We start from the raw sequence: 13,684 nt of genomic DNA, 5'->3' as shown, positions 1-13,684 counted from the left end.
CGGCGGAGAAGCCAGCAGACGAGAATCCGAACAGTCAGGGCGGATGGCTGCAATCGGCCCTCCAGAACTGCCCGCCGAGTCCCACCTTTTGGATCGCGCGGGACGTGTGACCTGGTGCTTTTTGGGTTGGCGATGGGGTTCTCCGGGCTTTTAGTGCGAGTGTTGTGTTGACGGTGAGGGGAACAAGGGCAGATGCCAATTAATTACTCTGCGAAAACGCCGAAGAACCCGATCCCGTAGCCAGCAAACCCAGTCGACGCGGAGAGGATTATTATTATTTCAAAACGCACATGCTGCAACTCCGTGATCTCATCCTCTCGTATTATTGCAGTCCTGTTCCCCAGGCCCGGTGGGAGGTCAGAATCCACCCTCCTCGCCATCAGCTCTGTTCCAGAAGTGCCAGCTTCGTTCAAGCAATTCAGCCAAGACATTGCTCTCAAATTCCCAGGAGAACGTTGTCTTGGGAGCTTTTGGTTGTCCAGAACTGGCGGTGGTGCGCGTTGAAAGCAAATTCGCTGCCTGGACGTTACACCTGTTCTGTCGTGCGGAATGACCGCCCCAGATGGTGACAGGGCTGCAGAGAGCCGGCCTGCGAGCTGTCCACACTGCTCTCAGAGTCACAATCCACGGACCGGAGAAGGGTGAACCGTTGATATATGCTGTGGTTGGCATGGTCTACAATGGATCTGATACGCAGATCAAACAAGTGCTGTGACTATCCTGATCTCTGGCTGAGCTTCGATGAAGCTTGACGAGCTTGAGATTTCCAGACTCATGCCTTGCAGGAAACAGATTTTAAAATAGCCACAACACGGTCTCAGCTGGCTGGGATTCGTCCAGACCCTGTCGTGAATCTCCGCGACCAGGCCGGAAAGGATATATTTCTTTTGATGCCAAATATAGCTGCTCCATCGTCCGTCCTCCAGGGGTTGTTTTTCATTCCCGGATCTTATCCCGAGCGTAAAACCAGGAGTTGAGTTACAACCTCCAACGGCCGGTTTGTAGACACCTTTCTGGCCTGCTCCTTGACGGCTTCCCGCGCCAATCTGTAGCCCGCCGTTCACAGCGTAAACCAACTCATCAACGCCCTTCCGGCAAAGCAATCAACGAGCAACCCCGGCAAAGAGGGGAAGCCATCCAAACCTAAACCATGATCCTTGCATTCTCCAGGTCAAGGCAACCCCTCAGCCGTTTGCTACCCAGCATCCGTTATCCCTCCTGGAGGCAGTTCATCTGGGGTAACCGGCTGTTCATATCTCGAGCGTGTACATCGGCTCGGAGGATGTTGAGTACAGGTTTCCCATGCCGGAGAACTTGCAGCAGCTGGCAATATCCCGTGCGGTGATGCATCCGACCATGTAGAGTGGATGACAGTATCGAGTTGATCTCCGGGTCAACCTGCCGCTAAAGGTTCTTAGAGGTTCAGTGCGAATTCAAGGACGAAAATGGTGCCGACAAGCGTCGAAACGTGGCAACTCAGTGTTGAACAACTCGGCCGGGAAACTCCATCAGTGCTGCGAACCCCCGAGTTGTCGACCTTGTCATCAGTCAAGTTGAAGTATCAAAGGCAGCGGGAACAATATCTTGTGTCGAAAATACTCGTCTCAAAATGACAAAACCAACAGCATCTCATCCCTTTGATCCGCTTTCCCCTGAGGAAATCGCCTTGGTAATACCCAATTTTCTAAAGCAGCACCTCGGAGTCGCTCACTCAATGGCAGGTTGTGCAAGCAGTCAAACATGCCTACGCAGAGAAAAATGTCATATTTCGCGTGGTCACACTCGCGGAACCGCGTAAGGTGGACATGATACCCTTCTTGGAAGCAGAACACGCTTCAAAATCGGCCATTCCACCATGCCGGACCGCCATGGTTCAGTTTTATCTGGAGAATTCCTCGGATTTTCGGGAGATTCATGTGGACCTTTCGAGTCTCAAGGTGACAAAGGAGTTGAAGCTTACTGGAAAGCACTCCTACCTTGATCCGCAACTGATGGACGAATGTGAACAAGCGTGTCTGAAAGACGAGCAAGTTCAGGAGGCGATTAGAGCTCTACAGCTCCCTGAAGGTGCTGTTGTCTGCGTTGAGCCTTGGACATATGGCACAGATGGCATGCATGATATGTCAAAGCGTATTCTCATGGTATCATTATTAGTTCCTTTGAAAAATTGACTGCTCTATTTCTGTTACTGACTACTAAAGTGCTACTTTTACATGCGACTGAACGATCATGGAGATGCTAATTATTACGCATACCCCCTTGATATTTGTGTCGAAATGACAGACGATCTGGATGTGATAGGGATCCTTACCCTTCCATCAGGTTGCCATGACCGCGTGCAGCCCGCAGCTGATGGAATCAAACCATTCGATCGGAGGAAATTGCACAAATCGAGCGAATATCACCCTGAACTTGCCAAAGAGCGGCGTACAACGACTAGGCCGTACCATGTTGTTCAGCCTGAAGGGCCTTCATTCAAAACGGATGGTAATCTGATTACTTGGGAGAAGTGGCGGATGCGTGTTGGGTTCAATTATGTGAGTATATGGGATTCCATTTTATAACTTCAATTTGCGCCAACTGACTCTGCACAGCGTGAAGGGTTGACTCTGCATGATATCACATATGATGGACGTAGCGTATTCTATCGCTTGTCTCTTTCCGAAATGTTCGTCCCGTATGGTGATAGCAGGGCTCCATACCCTCGAAAAGCTGCTTTTGATTTAGGAAGCAATGGAGCCGGAGTGAACGCGAATAATCTAAAGCTGGGTAATGCCTCGTGTTGCTTGCTGCTCGCAATTCCGAATCTAATCCTTTAGCAGGATGCGATTGCCTCGGTTCTATCAAATATTTTGACGGGTATCATCATACTATTTCTGGTGATCCTCTAATTCTCAAGAACGCCATATGTTGCCATGAAATTGACGACGGGATCCTATGGAAGCATACAAATTACAGAACGGAAAATGCGGTCGTTACTCGGTCCCGAATTCTGGCTTTGCAGACGATCATCACCGTTGGAAACTATGAGTACATATTCGCTTTCCAATTCACACAAGACGCTGCTATCAACTATGAAGTTCGGGCGACTGGGATTCTATCTACGGTGCCGATTGATCTTGGAGACTCTGTGCCCTATGGCACGATAGTGGCTCCTGGCGTGCTTGCTCCTTACCACCAGCATCTATTTTGCCTGCGAATCGACCCTGCTATTGGCGGCCATGCGAACTCACTCATCGTTGAAGATTCTGTGCCAATGCCGTTGGACGAACCCACAGTCCACAACCCCTTTGGCATCGGTTATACTACGAGCCAGAGCATCATTGACACAGAATCATTCCTTGACACGGATATCGCAAAGGGCAGGGTATTCAAAATAGTCAATGAAAATATCACCAACCCCGTCACTGGGACCCCGATAGGGTACAAGCTCGTCCCCCATTATTCGCAAATGCTGCTGGCCCATCCGTCATCAATCCATGCCCGGCGGTCAGAATTTTGTTCCCACCCAATCTGGGTTACTAAATACGACGATAGAGAGCTGTATGCGGCGGGTGACCATACGATGCAGTCTCTGGGAGGCGAGGGGATTGAATCCTGGATCAAGTCTCGGCCTCACCCTGTGAGCGTGCGTAATGAGGATATCGTGTTGTGGCATGCTTTCGGGACAACGCATAACCCTAGGGTGGAAGACTGGCCGGTTATGCCTTGTGAGAAGATGCTGGTCTCGTTGAAGCCGGTGAATTTTTTCGATAGGAATCCTGCACTGGACGTTCAACTCAGTACTCAGGAGCGGAATTGCAGTGTACTTGTTGAGGATTCTGGAAAGAAATCTTGAAATCTTCTGAATGATTATTGTTTTATAAATATTTAAATCTGGCTTGTGAAGCAAGTCAGGGAGATGTTCCCCAATGCTGTTTCGTCGTGTGATCTAGTTACTATGCATTTTGAGTTGCACCGAGGAAGCCAAAGCCACAGGGGGTCGAGTTGCTCCGAAAAGCTTAACTATCGGCACTCACATGAAAGCCATCAAATGCTGTAAATTACCCCAGACTTCATTCCCCAAAAAATCTCCTAAAGCCTACCAAGATACAAAACCGGAATTTCTGCCCTCTGTACACAATGGAAGAAGATAAAAGTGCGACCCCGGAGATCCAGCAGCCTGACATGCGAGCCGAGTCGCAGAGTCCCTCTGCCCCGCCTTCGACAGAGCAGTTGAATACATCAGCACCCACCACAAAGCCAGATGAAGAGGACTCTGACTGGGAGGAGTTAGACGGTAAGTACTTCGACAAAACTCCGCCCTTCTTTCACTGCCTATTGGAAGCTAACATTCGCCTTTTTTTCCCCCCTTGCCCCAGATGTCCTCGATCACTTCTCAGCATCCGCCAAACCAGACTCTTCTCCCGCCCCGCCAAAACAAGACGGACAACCGATCTCGCACCAAAAGCAAGAAGACAAGCCCAATTTAGATCAGTTGCCAGAACCAGATGAAGAAGCCTTGATAAAACAATTAGAAGCCGGCATGGCGGAACTACTCGGTGGGAGTGGAGGGGGCGGGGAAGCCGGTGGCGGGCCCGATGCTGGCGGAGACGATGACGACTGGAACGCTCTGGCGCAGGAGCTAGCGAAGAACGGCATGCAGCCTGGCGATCTAATGAAGCTGATGTTAGGCGAGGATTTGTCGGGTGCCGGTGCCGGTGGCAGCGGCGAAGCGAGTACGGAGAACGCGGGGAAACAGGAGGAGACTTTCCAGGAGACGATTCGAAAGACGATGGACCGCATGCAGGAATCCGGAGACAAGGCTACCGCTGCTGTGAATGATAGTGCGGATAACGATGTTTTGGTTCAGATGCTGAAAGCTATGGAGGCCATGGATGCTTCGGGGTTGGGTGGGGATGGGCAAGATGATGATGAGAAGTTTGAGAATTTGATCATGCGTGCGATGGAACAGTTGTCGAATAAGGAGATCTTGTACGAGCCGGTGAAGGAGCTCCACGAGAAGTTTGGACCGTGGTTGAAGGAGAATAAAGAGAAGTTGTCGAAGGAAGATTACGAGAGATATGGGAAACAGGCGCAGCTGATGGCGGATGTTATGAAGAAGTTTGACGAGCCGGGGTATTCGGATGATAAGCCCGAACACAGGAATTATATTTGGGAGAAAATGCAAGAGGTATGTGATTTTGCGCTTCGGATACTGCTGTGCTGGCTAACACAAGTTGATAGATGCAAAGCACTGGCACTCCGCCTAAAGATCTCGTATCGGACCCATTCGCGGACGAGGTGTTTGGTGCCGCCGGCCCGCAGTGCCCACAGCAATGATAACACAGATACCCCATTTCCTAACCAGGGAAATTTCCCCCTGTTCAATCCCTTGTGCTGTACAACAGAATTCGATACCCGGATTACTTTGCTCTGGTATTGCGAAGTTCGCAGATGAGCCTCTACCAAACGCCTGTATTCAAATATCCCCGCCACGATTTCCCAACTCCGCCGAATTTGACGCAAAAAAAAAAAAAAGAAGAAGCGCGAGACTATCCATGTGACATGTCCATTTGTTCGCTCCGGTTCGAATTTGACGGTTCGTAATGTGCAGCAATATCGGCAAATATTCTGTCATAGTCCTCCTCATCATGGCTATTTTGGGTACGGTTCATCTCGAGTTCCCGCTCCATTTCTTCAAGGAAAGCCTCATACTCTTGCTCTTGCGTGAGATATTCTTCTAAAGCAGCCTCGTCTATGTCAATTAGCACAGACCTAAAACAATGCACACGGGATGACAGCAAAACTGTTCCGTAGCTTACCATCGCCCGCTTGTTCATTTCGTCCCACATTAGTACCCATTTTACCTCGATCATGCTCTTCGATATCCATCATCTCATCTTCCACATCTCTAATTTCAGGCGCCGAGCGCGCCATCTCTTCCTCAAACCGCCGTTTCTGAGCAATATACTCTATATACAGCATATTATCTTCTCTTGCGTTGTACATGGAACTCTCGCGATTCCGCTTTACACGGTTGAAAAACGCGTTTCGTCTGATGTCGCGGGAAGCGCGTCCGGCCACGCGCGCGGCGGGATTGCGTATTTGTGAGGCATACCGTTGCGCAAAGGGACTGGGCGATTGTGGCGGCGATGAGGGTTGTTTCGTCACGCGTTCTTGGTTCGTCTGCTGTCCTTGTGGCATCGAGAGGGCGTGTGATAGAAAGCGATTGGCATCCTGAGGGGGCTGGCGGGAGAGGTAGAGCGGGGTGGTCGAGGTGAGTGTATGGGGAGGTGAAGGTGAAGGGAGAGTGGCAAACATAGCTCCTAGACGGTGAATTGAAGTGGGCCACCTTCTTTGGGCTTGGGGATGGTGGTTAAACGAGTGGAGTGTCTGTTCGTGATCTGATCGCGTCCTTGGGGATGAGCGCGAAACTGATACGCTCATTAACTTAACCAAATGGCGGATCAACAACGGACCGACGGAACACATCTTCAAAAGGCGCGATGCCTTTCAAGGATTAGCGTCTGAAGGCATGTGAAGCCCAGCTCTTTGTGAGAGTGAAAGTGATATTCAAGAGCATGTTTCTTTCTGTTCATTCAGCTCTCTCTTTTAAAGCACTCAGCTGCTGCTCAGATTTTATATCTGTCGTTCACGTTTACTTTGGCCTTGGTCTCATCTCTCTTTACTGCTGGCAGTTCATTGACTAACTAATTAACGCGTCGAGCAAGATGGCGATCAGCGCACCATTCAGCAGTTTGACAGATGAAAATCAGATCGCAACAGGGTCAGCCTCAGTTGTTTATAGCATCAATGGCATCGTTGCCCTTAAGTGCCCGATTCGATATGCCAGCTCAAGCACCCAACATGAAGAGAGACAAGTTGCTTTTTTACGACGTCAAAGCGAAATATCTGTCAACGCATTGGAAATCGAAAAGGGAATCTTCACCGTCCTCGAGCAAGCACCACATCCAAATATTGTTCGCTGCTTTTTGTTTGCCGACGAAGGAATCTTTCTCGAACGTTTGGCCACCCCTTTGAATGTCTACCTCGAGTCAGTAGAAATAGTCCCGCAGCCCCTTAAGATCCGCTGGCTGCTCGAGCTTACAAGTGCCGTTGCCTGGATCGAGAAACTCGGTTTTATCCATGGAGATTTACGCCCTGAGAACATGTTGCTGACAGAGAACCATCACCTGAAGCTGGTCGACTTTGACTGTGCAGTCACGCCTGGGGAGAACTTGCAGACCTTTAGCGAGCCTTACTGGCTCCACAAACCAGATGGCAGCCTGGATAGAGCCGGCCCCAAGAGCGAGCAGTTTGCTCTTGGTTCTTGCTTATATTTCATTTTCCACGAAACAGAGCCCGTCATCGATATCGTTGATGGCCAGCTTGATTTTCCCGGTCTTTCATCGACACCCTTTGCGCCTCTCATTCAAAAGTGCTGGGATGGGGGCTTTCTTTCAGTTCGGAAACTGGCCTTAGCGGCCCTCTGGAACACGGCTAGATCGGGGCACATTCGCGTCCTTTTAAGCTTCCTGTATTCAAGCTCAATCGGCTTCCGGAAATCAAGGACTTCATGCGGAAAGATCGGCCCCCTAAAGAAGCTTTGCCAGGAATACTTGGATGAACAGCGACGAGTTCACCTGCCTAGCCTTGCGGCTCCGCCTCAAGCTATTGATATCCGGCGCAGCTGAATCCTTTTCAACCTTTTCGCCTTACACCGTCAACTGTGGTCAAGGCTTTTGCTTCCTGGATACAATTCTGGATGGAAACTGGCTGGTCGAAGGAGGGTCTTTCCGGAGGGAGGCGTTTAACGTTGCTAGAGTTCTTGGTCTAGCATTTTTTCCTTGCTGTTTTACGGATGGACTGCACGCTTGATACCCCTCCAGCAGTTCACTTTTCTTTTGTACCTTTCTGTCCTAGATTCTTGGAGTTTAGGCGTCTTTCGTTTCTTTTACTTTTGTTCTTTCTTTCCCTTTTCTCTTTTCATTTTTTCCTCAAAAGTTAAGAGACTAGAGTTCCTCATAACTTGTTCCTTCTTTCTTAAAGCGTACTAAGTGCCCACCATACTTCCAGGTCAATGGATCATCAGGTTCGCGTAGTCCACACAGAGTCTTCCACACTGTACCCTTATCCATTAACCGTGGTCCATGCATGAGCATTGGCACCAAAAATAGTACGCCATCGCCACATTCCATACCTACTCCTCGGAGTTCAATCACCAAAACACCTCTTTCATAGGGCCCTCGGCCCTCTTATCTGACCTCGAATGACCTTACCAACTCCCCAGCAAAGCAGCTGGGAGGTCTTAACCAACCCTGGACACCTCATCCGGGATTCTCGGAACAACTTCCTCATTTGTTGCGCGCCACAGGAACCACTGCGTACATTTTCAATTGAGTTTGGAGATGATTTGCTGATAACCAGGTTTATAAGCGCCCAACCTATCCGTAAATCCCATAGTTGTAGTGGCTGTGCTATTAATAGGGAAAGCAAATTTTTATAATGTAGTAGATCGTATCGCATCGGTATTCGTAATAAAAAACTGATTAATTGCACATCAGAGTTTTCTTTTTCAGGATATCCGGGTGTTCATGGTAATATGTATGTTACCTGAGACTAGTCTCTTAAGAGGAGGAATATCGACATGGCTTTTGAACGGAAACGGTTTGAAGAAAGCAGGGGAACATGGATGCGCATAAACCATCAATGCAATTAGGAAGTAGGTGTATAAGTGAAAGAAAGTACGTTTGTTGAAAAGGAGATATCACAGCAACGTATACTCAAGCCCTAAAATATCATTTTTTTCCCTCCTCAAGTATGATACAAACACAGCCTTTCCACTTCCACTCGGTATCATACAGACATACATGACAAAGAATGAACAATTAGTGTGAAAAGGAACGAAAATCCTCGTGTAGATCACAGCCGAGGAGCGACTTAAGGGAATGACCTTTTGAAGATATTACAATTTGCTTGGATAGAAGAGGTTTGGTAAACCACATGTGTATAGACAAAAGTCCTCAAAAAGGCGGTTATGCTGTAAAAAGCAAGCCAGCGCGGAACGGAGAAATCGAAAAATAAGTCATAATGGTTGTAAAAAAAAAATGCCAGACGCCATACCGCCATGTGCCCATGCCCCCGTGAATTGAGACTTAAACTCATAAAGAACCCAGATATCCGAACGTGAGGCCGACCCGCCATATTAGATATTATAGCTGGACTGCCGTTACATTCGTACCTCGTCGGCCGTTCGGGATGGGTGATGTGCTTTTTGAGCAAGTGAGAGCCAGTAAATAACCGATTGCAAAACACAAAACCCAGGCCAAGCTCCAAGATGCCTTGCACGTAATTGCAAGGTAGGGTAGGGAGAGCTTAAAAGTTCGAGGCTGGATTGACTGGTCCCGGGTTATGATATTGATCGAGAGTTGTCTTGAACGGGCTGTTCGTCATTGAAGCCTCATGGCTATGCGAGCCAAGCGCCGTGCCGGTGAGGTCATCTTCGTCGGGTTCAGTTCGAGCGTTTCGCTTGCGGCGCAGTCTATAGATCACAACGGCAAGTCCTCCGAGAATGATGGCACCCCCAACACCCACCACCACGCCGATGATGATGTTCCTGTTGGACTCGCTCAGTCCAGAGCTGCCGGTTTGACCCTTTTCTTTGCCCAGGCCAGGAGCGTTGGTGGCGTCCGGCACTGACGAAGGAGTTGTCTGAATGATGGTTTGGTCGTCACTGGTGATTGTTCGAGTAACGATGACTACGGATGAACCTGGCGGTGGAGGTGGCTGTGGATCTCTGGTGGGAGTTGGCTTTGGGGGTGTTGGTCGGGGATCGTTTGTGGGAGTGGGTGGTTCTGGGGTGGAAGACGGCGCGGTTGGGGTTGGTTGCGCTGTGGGAGTGGTCGGGGTTGGGCGCTCTGAAGTGGTTGGCGGGGTGGACGAGGGCTCTGTCCTTTCAGAAGTGGTTGACGAGGTTGATTCCGGCGTCGTGGAGGTCTCCTCGCCAGTTTGTCTGTTGGCGGGAGTCTGTGGAGATGGCTGAGGTTCGATTTCAAGTTGTCGCCTGTCCAGGTCTGCTCCGGAGACCACGATCGCAAGAACCAGGAGCGAGAGCAGGAAGAAGGAGAAGGTCGATGGCCACCGCATCTTGGCTGATGGAAAGAAAAGGATCTGCGGCGGTCAAGGTTGGCGCTTTGCCTGCGAAGCACTGGAGAGGCGGTCCTCAAGAGTAAGCGAGCGATGGGATAGTGCTTCAAGAAAGAAGTAAGCAGCCGATAATGATGGATAGGAAAGAAGGAAAGGAAGATGATGCAAAAGAGCGTGATGATCAGAGAGTGAGATGTGAGAACGAGCGAGGCAGTTCAGCGAGAGGGGGCGAACCGACGGGCGTTTTGGGAGAAAAAAAGGGCGAGTTCAGTCTGGGGACCACTTTGTACTGTTGGACTTGCATTTACAACCAGTGAAGACCGCTGCTGACACCCGCCGCCTGCCCCAATACGGTTAGCACCCTGGCTGAGACGCGATGGCCCCGTATTTGGGCTGTGTGATTGGCAAATTTATCCAACTCTGTGCCTGTTCCGCCAACCAGAATCCGCGCTGCGTGTGAATTCATTTCGCGGAACCGGTTTTGCCGGTGGATCGGTTCGTGACACGAAAATTACCGCCATGTGACGCTCCGTCCGCTAGTCCTAACTGGGAACAACAAGCGCCGCTATGGCTTGCTGACTAAGTTTCTTGTCGCCGCCCTAAACCACAGCGCAGGCATGCAACAGTTAAGAACAACAGGCATATTTGGGATGAAAATAAATAACCGGTGCGGAGTAGATTATAAGTTCATACTAATTGTAGGATTGAGGCTAGAGCTGAAACCGAGTTATTTGCGTTTATGCTGGGCTGTATAGTTCGTCGTAGCGGCATACTGAACTTCCAAACACACTTCATGCTGCAAAGCGCGGCCATCACCATTCCCTTTTATTAGTTAACTATTCATTGGCCTCGATAGGTTTGAACGCGAGGCCATTTGCGAAATGCAATTGAAGTGAAGATCAATCTTTCAATGTCCGCTGAGGCTGATATTCAGCTCCCCCGCCGGAGTGCTTCTGCCACGTCGCTCCCCGGGCTTGAGGGAGCAGCCGACGAGAGTGCCACCGTCCAGGAAATCAGAAATGAACTGGAGTTTGCGCAGTGGTATGACACCGCTGGAGTTGAATTGCGAGAAGCAACCTACGAGAAATACCAGTATGTGCCTCCCTACATTGGTTTCGAGGCGACACCGCTGACGATGACGGATTCTTCTCAGATCATGCCTCGACGAACTGGAAATGACCACTTCTCACCTCGATTCCCTTTTACGTGATAGCTCTTCGACTCTCGACCTTCTCTCAAGCTTGTCCCGGTCTTTTAAAGCCGTAGAGACCCAGACGACCATTTTCCAGCAGCAATGCGAAGGATTATTGTCCGCTGAGGCCCGGAGCTCGAAGCTCGCTGACGACATACAAGAGAATTTGCAGTTTTATGACTACTTGGATCCTGCATCCAGAAGGCTCAATGCACCCGGAGCCGGCAATTCGGTCCGCAGGAAAGACTTCTCTGATATGTTGCGCCGGCTGGATGAATGTCTCGACTACATGCAAGCACATGTAAGGCACACTCTGTGGGCTATGGTACTAGTTTGATACTTACTATACATTTTAAGCCCGAGCAAAAGGAAGCAGAGACGTACAGAGCACGCTATCGCCTACTCTTGACTCGTGCTTTGACATTGATCCGGGGCCAATTCGTTTCTACACTACGGGAGATATCGTCAGGAGTATCGAAACGTATCGCAGATCGGCAACTTAATGATACGACAATGTCTGCATTGCTCTACGCAAAATTTCGCGTAGGAGCAGCTGAGATGAAAGACATCGGGTTGGAAATCCAAAAGAGAGCTGTTCCGCCGTTGGACCCGAAGCAAGGGGCAGAGGCTGAATATCAGAGCTTACTCAATGAACTTCACACTAATTTTTCAGCCACCCGTGGAAAGCTGATTATTCCGCTCGTTCGGAAGAGGCTGAATGACATCGCAAATGCACCCAGTACCTCGAAGGACCTTGTTGCCTTTGCTCGGGGAAGTATCAGCTATGTTCGAGGAATCTGTTTAGATGAATTCGACTTGTGGGGTCAGTGGTTCCACGGGCAACAAGGCCTCTATGATTTCTTAGAGTCTGTATGCGAACCGTTGTACGATCATCTGAGGCCTAGAATTATCCACGAAACCAAATTGGTGAAATTATGCCAGCTATGCACGCTTCTCCAAACTCGATATCTGATGGACCCAGAGGAGGAAGCCGAGTATCCGAATCCAAACCAGCTCGACTTTTCTGCCTTGATTCAACCTGCTCTCGAAGATACACAGACTCGCCTGGTCTTTAGAGCGCAGGCCATTCTCCGAGATGAGATCGAGAAATTCAAACCTAAACCCGAGGATCTCGATTATCCAGCCCGAAATACACGAGTATCTCTCCCAGGAAAAGAGAATAAACAACCTGTTGTCTCAGGCAAAAAGCAATCACACCGAGAACCTGTTTCGCCCGTCCCAAAACTGCCAGTGATCGTTGACGAGGAACTTGATTCTCCAGGCGAGAAAGACCCTAGATGGGATTTTGAATCCAGATCAGTATTTGAAGGCTGGTACCCTACTTTGAGGAAAGCTGTTTGGCTTTTGAGCCGCATATACCGGCTCGTTAATGTACGTCGTTCCCCTTTCATTCATCTTTCCTTGGCCCTTGCTGATTTGCGATGGACTTAGTCTACCGTCTTTGATGATCTAGCTCACCAAATAGTCCACCAAACCAACCTGTCTCTCCACCACGCCAGCTCCCAAATCGCCACCAAGTACTCCGTACCCGACGCCCAACTATTTCTAATAAAACATCTTCTCATCTTAAAGCAACAAATCGTTGCTTTCGACATTGAATTCGTCTCACCAGAAGTAACCTTTGACTTCTCCGGCGTCACCAACACATTCTGGGAACTCCGCGAACGCGGCGGGCTCTTCAACCCCCGTAATCTCGTCCACTTACTCGGCAACGGGCTCCTCCCGCGCGTCGTGGAGAATATGCTCGACGCCAAAGTCGAATTGGACGGCAGACTGCGGACCGTGATCAACGATTTCACAAACTCGTTTGCAGCAAGGATGACTGCGCCGTTGCCCTCGACCGTGACGGCGGCGTCTATGCCTCAGGCCCGTGCTGCGGTTGGCAACGCGCGTCAGGTTATTCAGAAGGAGGTCCCCGAGCTACGCAGGCTACTAGGAAATTATATTACTGATACTAGAACAAGAGAAACTCTTGTTGCTGCGGTGCAGGATAATGTTATTCAGCTGTACGAGGATTTCTTCCAGGTGTATACTTCTGCAGAGTCGGCTGGTGATCGAGTCGTTGGGAGAAGCAATGGGAAGGGACGGGCGGATGAGGTATGGGACGTCGAGACGTTTACGGATTGGAGTGAGGGTGTTTTCTCTGTGGGGATTCCAAAGTTGGAAGACCCGGATGAGGAGGTTGAAGATATGAGCAGTGATAGGAGTGTATAATGTGCGTTTTGAAGTCAAGTCGAATACCGATGACATGATGTGCGCCTCTATGATCCGAACTCTGCCATTCAGCAGCATTAATAATTATACCCCTCCACGGAAGACTTGATATGGAATAGGTAAATGTTC

General features: G+C 49.7%; 6 protein-coding genes across 6 annotated transcripts; 4 read left to right on the top strand and 2 right to left on the bottom strand.

The window, feature by feature from the left end:
* Positions 1 to 1,609: 1,609 nt before the first annotated feature.
* Positions 1,610 to 3,838, top strand: UREG_07502 (uncharacterized protein; the record flags this gene model as incomplete). The annotated part of the gene is made up of 5 exons (XM_002582683.1): positions 1,610 to 1,669; positions 1,722 to 2,141; positions 2,202 to 2,537; positions 2,595 to 2,769; positions 2,823 to 3,838. The coding sequence occupies 5 exons, from the start codon at positions 1,610 to 1,612 to the stop codon at positions 3,836 to 3,838; spliced, it is 2,007 nt and encodes a 668-aa protein (XP_002582729.1).
* A 687-nt stretch (positions 3,839 to 4,525) lies between these two features.
* Positions 4,526 to 5,322, top strand: UREG_07501 (uncharacterized protein; the record flags this gene model as incomplete). The annotated part of the gene is made up of 2 exons (XM_002582682.1): positions 4,526 to 5,173; positions 5,227 to 5,322. The coding sequence occupies 2 exons, from the start codon at positions 4,526 to 4,528 to the stop codon at positions 5,320 to 5,322; spliced, it is 744 nt and encodes a 247-aa protein (XP_002582728.1).
* Positions 5,323 to 5,757: 435 nt separating this feature from the next.
* UREG_07500 (uncharacterized protein) lies at positions 5,758 to 6,474 on the bottom strand (the record flags this gene model as incomplete). The annotated part of the gene is made up of 1 exon (XM_002582681.1): positions 5,758 to 6,474. The coding sequence occupies one exon, from the start codon at positions 6,472 to 6,474 to the stop codon at positions 5,758 to 5,760; it is 717 nt and encodes a 238-aa protein (XP_002582727.1).
* Positions 6,475 to 6,713: 239 nt separating this feature from the next.
* UREG_07499 (uncharacterized protein) lies at positions 6,714 to 7,676 on the top strand (the record flags this gene model as incomplete). The annotated part of the gene is made up of 1 exon (XM_002582680.1): positions 6,714 to 7,676. One exon carries the CDS (start codon positions 6,714 to 6,716, stop codon positions 7,674 to 7,676), a length of 963 nt encoding a protein of 320 aa, XP_002582726.1.
* A 1,681-nt stretch (positions 7,677 to 9,357) lies between these two features.
* UREG_07498 (uncharacterized protein) lies at positions 9,358 to 10,128 on the bottom strand (the record flags this gene model as incomplete). Its single annotated transcript, XM_002582679.1, has 1 exon — positions 9,358 to 10,128. One exon carries the CDS (start codon positions 10,126 to 10,128, stop codon positions 9,358 to 9,360), a length of 771 nt encoding a protein of 256 aa, XP_002582725.1.
* Positions 10,129 to 11,038: 910 nt separating this feature from the next.
* Positions 11,039 to 13,555, top strand: UREG_07497 (uncharacterized protein; the record flags this gene model as incomplete). Its single annotated transcript, XM_002582678.1, has 4 exons — positions 11,039 to 11,220; positions 11,282 to 11,621; positions 11,678 to 12,712; positions 12,914 to 13,555. 4 exons carry the CDS (start codon positions 11,039 to 11,041, stop codon positions 13,553 to 13,555), a joined length of 2,199 nt encoding a protein of 732 aa, XP_002582724.1.
* Positions 13,556 to 13,684: the final 129 nt, after the last annotated feature.

This window comes from Uncinocarpus reesii, genomic scaffold, assembly GCF_000003515.1.
Source record: "Uncinocarpus reesii 1704 scaffold_5 genomic scaffold, whole genome shotgun sequence".
NCBI lineage: Eukaryota > Fungi > Ascomycota > Eurotiomycetes > Onygenales > Onygenaceae > Uncinocarpus > Uncinocarpus reesii.
This window is presented reverse-complemented; position numbering and strand designations above follow the sequence as displayed.